General features: G+C 65.3%; 2 protein-coding genes across 2 annotated transcripts in view; both read right to left on the bottom strand.

The window, feature by feature from the left end:
• Nucleotides 1-649: 649 nt before the first annotated feature.
• Nucleotides 650-9018, bottom strand: LOC141921543 (DNA (cytosine-5)-methyltransferase 3A-like). Its single transcript, XM_074820430.1, is given in 18 exon segments — nucleotides 650-1745; nucleotides 1836-1954; nucleotides 2244-2313; nucleotides 2737-2822; nucleotides 2914-3062; nucleotides 3186-3276; nucleotides 3491-3636; nucleotides 3858-3893; nucleotides 3896-3941; nucleotides 4028-4211; nucleotides 6020-6132; nucleotides 6278-6357; nucleotides 6717-6761; nucleotides 7000-7149; nucleotides 7323-7479; nucleotides 8338-8445; nucleotides 8531-8689; nucleotides 8783-9018. Coding segments are annotated over 18 exon segments (2064 nt in total). The 5' UTR covers nucleotides 8966-9018; the 3' UTR covers nucleotides 650-1603.
• Nucleotides 9019-9308: 290 nt separating this feature from the next.
• LOC141921647 (DNA (cytosine-5)-methyltransferase 3A-like) overlaps nucleotides 9309-9610 on the bottom strand; it is a 21441-nt gene continuing 21139 nt past the window's right edge. Inside the window, exon 6 of the mRNA XM_074820570.1 lies at nucleotides 9309-9513. Coding sequence (XP_074676671.1) covers nucleotides 9309-9513 — 205 coding nt within the window. The remainder of the gene's footprint in view (nucleotides 9514-9610) is intronic.

Here is a 9610-nt window from a genome sequence, read left to right as displayed (position 1 = left end):
AGAGCGATGCCCCGAGCTGCCCGGCGCCCAAGGCGACGCCGTGGGCAAGCGCCGGGGTCCCACGCCGGCTCCCCGGGGCATCGCCCTCCCGCCGAGCAGCCTGGATGTAGCACCAGGGTCCGGGGACCCGCAGCCGTCCCCGTCCCGCGCGCCGGCAGCGCCCCAGCCACGCTCCGGCACCGCTCCGTCCCGCGCTCGCTTCTCTGCCTGCCTTCTCCTGCCCGTGTCCTGCCCGCGGCCCTGCCGGCACGGCGACCGCCACAACCGGCAAAAGAACCCCGATTCACATCCCGGCAAGGCAGCACCCGCAGGCAGGAGCACCCCGCCGGCTCGGGGACACCACCAGCACCGGCCCGTCCGGGGACGCCACGTACGCAGAAGAGCACCAGTACGTTTTTTGTGCGCGTGGCGGGCAGGGCGCGGGCAGGGCGCGGGCAGGGACCCGCCGCCGCCGCCACCGCCGAGGGAGGCGCTTCCTTTTAGGACAGAAAAAGGTTATTGCATGACTCGGGATGGAGACGCTTCCCGCCCGGCCGCCGCCCCGGCCCCGTCCCGCGCCGCTCGCTTGGAAAGGCCCGGCACGTAAGGCAACATGGAAGCTGATGTCTCGACTCACCCCGCTGTTTAAAAGCACCATTATGAAGTCAGGTTGTACAGTAGTAACAGTACCTTTTATATATATATATATCTATATCTCATATCTATCATATATATATAAACTGTAAACAAGAGGTAACAGCGGCTTCTAGAATTTGCTTTCTTCAAGGTTTCCTGTGTGGTAGGCACCCAAAATACTGTAGAAAAGGTGTGTGTTGTGGTGTGTGTGTTCTCGGCTTCCCTGCCAGTTGGGTTGGCTCCATATCACCAGTGAACGGTGCTGGTGGAAAAGAGTGAGGCTCAGTCGCTGGGCGTTGCGGAGCCGGCCGAGCGCCTCCCTGCCGCTTCGCGCTCCCCCCTTCCCCAAAGCTCGCCGGGCCGGCGGCCGGGGGGGGCCACGAGCTCGGCGCGCGCTCGCTGCGCTTCGGCGCTTTACGACGGAGCGGGTCTCCTTCGCCTCCGCCTCTCCCGGGCTGGGGTTTCCCGCTGCCGTTTCCCCTCCTCCGAGAGCGGAGCTGGCGACGGCGTCTCGTCTCGCCCGCTGCTCCGAGAAGCAGAAACCAAACCAACAGAAAAACCCAGCCAGAAAAGAGCGGAAAATTAAAAAGGTTACCCAAAAAAAAAAAAAAAAAAAAAAGTTTTGGTTTTTTTGTTTGTCGTTGTTTTTTTCTTTTTTCTTTTTTTTCGTTTCGCTTTTGTTTTGTGGTTGTTTTTTTTTTTTTTTTGTCGTTTTCGTTGGTGTTTTTTTTCTGGTTTTTGTTTTGTTTTTTTGTTTTTTCTTTTTTTTAAATAGGCTAAAAGCTGAACATTGGAAATTCAGGAGAGGACACCGAACCCTTTCACTCGGGGAGGCGCGTGTGCTGGGTTCCCGTCGGGCTGCGAAATCCCGTCTCTCTTCTGGGTGCTGACTCTTCTCTTATCCCGTGTTTTCACTTCTCTTGGCGTGGATGGGTTTTTTTTTTGTTTTCTGACTCGCTCCGTGTCACCAGTTCCTGTCTGTCTCTCTTTAAACGCAGGCGAAATATTCCTTCAGGGGAGCAAAGAGGTGGCGGATCACCGGCACGCTCCAGGATCTGCCGAGCAGTCTCTGCCGGGCCAGGCGGCTCATGTTGGACACATCCGTGTAATGCACCGGGAAGCCGAAGACCCTGCGGGGACACGGGGAGCGGGCTCAGGGCTGGGGGGACGCGGGTGTCCCCAGGGCCGCGCGGCGCTGCCGGTGCCCCCCCGCCCGGTACCTCTCCATCTCCGTGCACCACAGGATGTCTTCCTTCTCGTTCATGAAGACGGGGAAATGCTGGTCCTTGCCCTGCTTGATGGAGTTGGAGCGAGTGGTGATAGTTCGCACTTTGCTGAACTGCAAGAGGCACAGGGCTCGTCACGCCGGGGTGGGAAAGGCCACTACGGAGCCCCCCCCCCCCCCACCACAGAGCCCCTCCGGCACGCAGCGGGACTCCCATCTCCCATCCTGGGGTGCTGGTGCTGCTGGGATGGAGCTGCCGGCACGCCGGCCGCAGGCAGGTGCAGGCAGGGCGATTCGCACCCCCCCGGTGCTGCCGCCGCGTCCCGCCCCCACCCTCACAGGACCCTTCTCCTGCAGCCTGAGGGGTCCGGGACCCCCCCATCTCCCCACTCCCCACGCTGACCTTCGCTATCCTGCCGTGCTCCAGGCACTCCTGCAGCTCCAGCTTATCGTTGACCGTGGACGCGAGCGGCCTGCGGGGGGGGTGGAAAGAGGAAAAATGGGGTGGGGTGGGTGGGGGGGTCCCCACGCTGGCACCCCCCCGGGTGCAGGGCAGCTCCCCAGCTGGTGTTTGTGGGGGGCGCTGGGTGGCCAAGGCTGTTTGGGGGGGTTTTGCAGCTGGCTGATCCCTGGGGGAGCTTGCTGGTGGCCACCACGGCCACAGAACACTGTGGGGGGGGACACAGGAGGCAGCTCCACACCACCCCACCAGCACGAGGGAGCAAGGACAGGCCCGGCCTCCTCTCCGGGGGCCACCGCTCTGGGATTTTGGGGTGTGCTGTCACCCAGTGCCACTTCCCGACCCCCCCCAAGGCTCTTACCCAGCACTAAGGGGGGACAGGGGACCCCCAGAGCCACGTCCCAGCTCCTGGGAGCCCTGGGGTGCTCTCACCAACCTGTTCATCCCGGGAAGGTTCCCCCAGAAGTACCGTGCCCTGTGCGCCGCAGACACTTCTTTGGCATCGATCATGACGGGGTTGGACTGGGACGAGGGGAGAGAAGTCAGTGGGGCTCAGCAAGGAACCTGGGGGTTCCCCCAAAGCCGGTGACCCCCCCTCCCTCCCAGCACTCACCTCCAGGAAGCGCGAGATGTCCCTCTTGTCGCTCACCCCCATGGCCACCACGTTCTCGAAGAGCCAGAAGAAGGGCCGGTCGTCGCCCTCCTTGGGCCGGGCTTCGTGGAGCAGGCGGTAAAACTCGAAGAAGAGTCTCCCGGTGCCCTCTGGGAGGGAGAAAGCCAGAGGGAAGTTTTTTTTGTTGGTTTTTTATTTGCTTGTTGTTTTTTTTTTTCCCCTCAGCAGCGGGACACCAGTGGCCCGCCCCAGCCCGGTGCGGAGACACCCACCATAGAGCCCCTTCCTGGCCGGGTTGACGATGGAGAGATCGTTGCAGGGGCTCCCCCCGATCACCAGGTCGAAGGGGCCCCACTCTTGTATCTGCAAGAGGGAGAGAACCCCCCCGTGAGCCGGTGCTGGGTGGGAGGACACCCGTGTCGGGGCTGGGGGGGGGTCGGATGGTGGCCGCGCTCCCCGAAGCCCAGTGCGCAGTGGGTGGGGGGGGAGGGACACAGGACAAACGAGGGGACGTGGGACCGGTCCCATCGTGGGGACGCTTTAGGGCGCTTTGGCGGGGGGCACCGACGGGACGTACGTGTTTCTGGGTGACATTTCGGACGTCCCCGACGTACATGATCTTGCCCTGGTGCCTCACCATGCCCACGGTGATGGAGTCCTCGCACACCTCGGAGGCGATGTAACGGTCCACCTGGATGCCCAGGTCCTTCAGCACCAGCAGGCCTGCGGGGAGCGGGGACAACGGGACCCCCCCAATTCCAACCAGGCCCTTCCCCTGCCCCCCCTGCAGCGGGGTAAGAGGTAACAGGGGTCCCGCCGGCAGCCACCCAGGACCCCGATGCCGGGTTGTGTGGGGTGCAGGCAGCCCCCGCTCCCTCCTGCCCCCCCGCAGCAGTCCCAAATATGGCAGGGGGGGTATTGCCGGGCTGGGGACCCCCACCCACCTGTGGCAATGCCGTCAAAAAGCGAGAGCACCCGATGGGCTTCCTCTTCTCGGCCGGCACTGGCGGGTATACCTTTGGCGGATCCTGAAAGCCACGGGGGGAGTCAGGGGGGCCATTGGGAGCCCAGCTGGGGCCGGGGTCTTTCCAGGGTGGGGGGGTGGGTCACTCACAAACTCCTGGTCGTGGTTGTTGGCGAAGAACATCTGGAGGCGCGAGGGCCAGTCCTCCCGCCGCCGCAGCAGCCCGTAGACGCCCTTATGGCCGCACATGTAGCAGTTCCAGGGATCCTCCTTGATGGCCGCCTGCGCCGCGCCGGGGCCCACCAGCAGGTCGACGCACTCCACGCAGAAGCACCTGGGAGAGACGAGGGGGGGGGGGGTCAGAGGTGCAGCCGCAGCACAGAGCCTCCCCCCCACTGGCAGCATCCCCACCGCTGCGGGAGGCCGGTGGTCCCTGCATGGGCCCATGGGCGCAGTGGGATTGAGGCCAGCTGCGGCCACGGCCCTCAAGAGTCAGGGGCAAGGGGACACACCGGGACCGGCAGCCCCACGCTGGGACCCGCCCGCGCTGCCCCATGCAAAGACCCGCAGGTGGGAGCTGCGGTGTCATCACTGAAACCTCCCAGCCCCACCCCAGGACTGGCATCGCCAAAAACCCTCCCCGGGACTGGGGCACCACCAAAACATCCCGAATCAGGACTGGCACCACCGAATTGCCACGCTGGGTCTGCGGTGCCACCAAAACCTCCCCAGCCCCACGGCAGAATGTGGGATCACCAAAACCTCCCCAGCCTCACACCAGGACCGGGCATCACCAAAACTTCCCAGTCCCTTGCCAGGATTGGGGCATGGCCAAAACTCCCCCAGCCCCACACCAGGACCAGGACATCACCAAAACCTCCCCAGCCTCATGCCAGGACTGGGACATCACCAAAAATGCCACACCGGGACTGTGGCACCACCAAAACCACCCAGTTCCATAGTGAGACTGTGGCATCACCAAAACGTCCCAACCCACACTATATGACTGGATCACCAAAACCCCACGGCAGGACTGGCATCACCGAAACCTCCCAGCCTCATGCCAGGATTGGACATCACCAAAACTCCTCGGCCCAATGCAGGACTGTGGCATCCCCAAAACCTCTCCAGCCCATGCCAGGACCGTGGCATCACCAAAACTTCCCAGTCCCTTGCCAGGATTGGGGCATTGCCAAAACCTCCAGCTCCACACCAGGACTAGGGCATCACCAAAACCTCTCGAGCCTCATGCAGGACTGGGGCACCGCCAAAAATGTCCCAGCCCCACACTATGACTGGGATCACCAAAATCCCATGGTAGGACCATGGCATCACCGACCAGCCCCACATGGGGACCGTGGCATCACTGAAACCTCCCCAGCCCCACACCAGGACCATGTGTCACCAAAACTCCCCAGCCCCACGCCAGGACCATGGTGTCACAAAAATCTCCCCAGCCCACGCCGGACTGTGGCATCATCAAAACCTTCCCAGCCCCATGCTGGGACCGTGGCATCACCAAAACGTCCCATCCCCACACTATGATCACTAAACTTCCACGGTAGGACCGTGGCATCACCAACCAGCCCCACATGGGGGCCACAGTATCACCAAAACCTTCCCAGCCCCACGCCGGGACCAGGGTGTCACCGAAACCTCCTCAGCCCCATGCCAGGACTGTGGCATCACCAAAACCTCCCCAGCCCCACACTATGACTGAGATCACCAAAATCCTATGGTAGGACCGTGGCATCACCAACCGGCCCCACACGGGTACCACGGCATCACTGAAACCTCCCCAGTCCACACCAGCACTATGGTGTCACCAAAACCTCCCCAGCCCCACACCAGGATCATGGTGTCACCAAAACCTCCCCAGTCCCCACACCAGCACTATGGTGTCACCAAAACCTCCCCAGCCCCAGTGCTGGGACCGGGGCCATCACCAAAACTTTCCCAGCCCTACACCAGGACCGTGGCATCACCGAAACCTCCCCAGCCGCAGGCCAGGATTGTGGCATCACCGAAACCTCCGCAGCCCCAGGCCAGGATGTGGCATCACCGAAACCTCGCAGCCCCAGGCCAGGATTGTGGCATCACCGAAACCTCCCCAAGCCCCGCGCTGGGACGGCGGCCCCGGACCTGCAGCAGTTGTTGTTGCCGCACATGAGCACCTCGCGGCCGCCGCAGCAGATGGTGCAGTAGGACTGGTAGCCGTCGTCGTCGTACTGGTACGCGCACTCCAAGAAGCAGTTCTGGGGGAGAGCCGAGGCGTCAGCGCGGCACCGGCGACGCCAGGCACCCTGCGAGGGCACCGCGGCAGCTCCGGCAGAGGGGTCTGGCAGGGAGACCCCGCTGGACAAGGGGGTGCGGGGGGGACCCGGCCGTGCCGTGCTGTACCTTGCAGTTTTGGCACATTCCTCCAATAAACAGCGGGTGCTCCAGGGTCACGTTGAGGCTCCCGCAGGAGATGCAGATGTCTGCGGGGGGGGCGGGAGGCGAGACGTTACCCCCCAGGTTTTGCCACCCCCAGCGCCAAATCACCGGGGCAGCCACTGCGGTTTGACGGGGACCGACCCTGGGGACAGCGGGGGGCAGAGCTCCGCCGCCTTCCCGGCCCCCAACAGTCCCCCCCAGGGCTCAGCCCTTCCCGTGCCGGTGACCCCAACCCTGGGCAAGTGTCCCAGGGGGTCCCTGCCACCCTTGGGCCCCCCCCCCGCTGCCTCCCAGCTCTGCAGCCAGAACTGATGGGTGGCTGGGGAGGGACCCTCCAGCCCAGCGCTGTTGCCGGGAGCAGGATGTGTCCTGGTGCTGCCACCAGGCATCGCCCCCCACTCACCTTCGATGTTCCTGCATTTCTGCCGGACCTCGTAAACAAGCCGCTCTGGGGAGGGAGAGAAGTGTCGGGGTCTTGGGGGGGGGCTGGGGGGTTTCTACCTGGCCCCCCCGCAGTGGGGTGAAGGGAGGGGACCCCCGGGAGGGAAAAGTCCCTGATGGAGAAGGGGGGGGACAGCTCTGGCCCCGCAGCCCCCCGTGCCGAGCAGGGCCCTCCCGTGGGGTCATGACCACGTGTGTCGAGGGGGTGGGTGCGGGGGCACCCCCGGCCCCCCCCCAGGTGGTACCTCGGGTGCGCTCGTCGATGATCTCCTTGACCTTGGGCTTCTCTGTTGTGCTTTTCCTGGGTTTTTTGGCGGGCGGGGGCGGCGCGTAGGCGGCTGCTTCCGGCTCTACCCACATCTCCGTGTAAACTTCTTTGTAGGGATTTCGCTCCTCTGCAAAAGGGGGGAGGGGGGGCGTCCTGTCAGCTCCCCCCACCCCCCCACCCGGCGCTTCCTCTGCCCCAGCCCGTCTCACCCCGGTGATGCTGGAGCCAATGGCCAGGGGATCCTGGCAGGGGGACACTGGCCAAGGCCACCGAGCGGGTCCCCATCCTTCCCCCGCTCACCTTCGGGGGGCTCCAGGCCCTTGGGGCCCGAGGGCTGGAAGCCCCCCAGGGCCCACTCGATCATCTGCTTGTTCTGGATCTCCACCACCTTGGAGGTGTCGGTCTCGTCGTTCTCGGGACACGCTGGAAAAATCTTCCCTGCCCGGCTGCTCGCCACCTGCCAGGGGAGCCGCAGGCCTGGCCGTCACCCCCCCACCCTGCCGGGGGGGGTTCCCCCATCCTCAGCGACCCCCCAGCTGCTCCAGACGCTGCCCGCATTGTCCAGAAGGGACCTACAGGGTCACACTCCCCCCCATCACCCCACGAGAAACCCCCAACACCTCCCAGCCCTGCCAAGAGCCCCCCCAGAAAGCCAGGACCCCCCCAGCAACACCCAATAGGGGTTTCAGCAACTCCCCAGAGACCCCAACCTCCCCCCCAGACCCAGACACTTCTGGCTGGGACAAGAGACCCCCAAAATCTCCTTGGGGACTCCCACAGATCCCCCCCCACCTTTTAAGAGACACGCTGTGTCCCCCAGCCCTGCTCCAGACGCTGCCCGTGTTGCCCAGTCGGGCACCCCCAGCCCCAAAAGGACCTACAGGGCCACACTCCCCCCCATCGCCCCATGAGAAACCCCCCAACACCTCCAAGCGCTGCCAAGAGCCCCCCCAAAAAGCCAGGACCCCCCCAGCATCACCCTACAGGGACTTCAGCAACTCCTCATAGATGCCAATCTCCCCCCCCAGACCTCCGGACACTTCTGGCTGGGACAAGAGGCCCCCAAAATTTCCTTGGGGAGTCCCACAGACCCCCCCCCCCCCTAATAAGAGACACCCTGTGCCCCCCTGGACGCCCTGTTGGGTGCAGGAGGGGAGGCAGGGCCGGATCCTGGCAGGGAGAAGACGCAGCCGCCCGCTCCCACACACTGGCAGGACGGACCCGCTCAGGCACCCATCTGCCCCCCCCCAAGCTCCTGTTGGTGGTGAGGGGGGGGCCGGTATCCCCCCCCCCCCCCGCAGCCACTGGCACTCACCTGCAGCACCTCGTAGATGGCTTTGCGGTACATGGGCTGCTTGTTGTAGGTGGCCTGGTGGAAGGCGCTGGCAAAGGAGCTGAGCGGCAGCAGCTTCTCCACACAGACCTGGGGGGTCGGGACGCGGCCGTGAGCCGAGCTGGGGTAAAGGGGGGGCTACCAGGACCCCCCCCACCCCACGGGTGCCACTTACCACCGAGAACTTGCCGTCGCCAAACCACATCACCCAGCGGGTGCCCTCGGCCGCCCGGCTCCGGCCCGTCATCCACCAGGACACGATGCGCCCAGGCCACCACGAGAAGCCGCGCAGCTTGCCCCACACCAGCTCGCCGATGCCGAAGCCCCGGCCGTCCTGCGCCGCGGGGAGAGATTTTGGGGGGTGTGGGGGGGGCAGAAGCCCCACGAACACCTCCCCCCCCCCCCAAAGCGCCTTCCCTGCCCTCACCTCGTACTCGGGCTCGTCGTCGGCCGACTTTGAGGTGTTCTTGTCGACGGCGTCGGCCACCACTGGCTCAGGCGTGGTGGCCACGTTGGGCGAGGCGGGGTCGGTGGGCTGCTGCGAGGCAGGGGGGCTGGCCTCCTCCTCCTTCTGGGGCTCTGCCCGCGGCGTCTCCTCCACCACGTTCATCACGGCGATCACCTTCGCCTTCTTCTCGGCCTGGGGAGTGGAGGGGGGGGGACATAGACACGGCAGCAGTGAGGGCAGGGAGGCACCCCGAGACGCCGGCAGCGCCCCCGGACAAGCAGGGGTGGGTTATCCACCCCCCCACCCCGCGGGGTGCTCCCCGTGCCTGTTTCCCTCTGCCGTCTGGAGGGGACAGCTCGGGGGGGGGTGGGGTGGGGTGGGGGCTGGCCTGGCCCCCCCCAGCCCCCCTTCCCGAGCACACAGCCCCCCAAAGTCTGTCCCCTGGGGTGGGGGGTGTCCCCCCTTCCCCCGCCCGTTCCTCCTGACCCCCCCAACCCCTCCAGTCCTAGGAGAACCCCGCAGCCATGTGTTCCCGTGTCCCGTCCCCCCCCCCCCCGAACCCTCCGTCTGTCCCGGGACACTCAGCACCCCCCGCGCCCGTGTCACCCCCACTCCGGGTCGCCCGGTGCCCCCCCTCGGGCACCCCCCCAGCCCCCCCCCGCTGTCCCCGGGCCGAGTGTGCTGAACTGTGCTGAGCCGGGCCGGGCCACCTAAACCCCAGCCAGGCCACTAAAACCCCAGCCGGGCCGGGAAGTGCCGGGCTGAGCCGAGCCGAGCCGCCCTCCCCGCGGTGGCCACCTACCCATG

The sequence above is a fragment of the Strix aluco genome, chromosome 3, assembly GCF_031877795.1.
Source record: "Strix aluco isolate bStrAlu1 chromosome 3, bStrAlu1.hap1, whole genome shotgun sequence".
In the NCBI taxonomy this organism is placed as follows: Eukaryota; Metazoa; Chordata; class Aves; order Strigiformes; family Strigidae; genus Strix; species Strix aluco.
The sequence above is the reverse complement of the archived record's forward strand: the minus strand, read 5'-3'. Positions and strand labels throughout refer to the sequence as shown.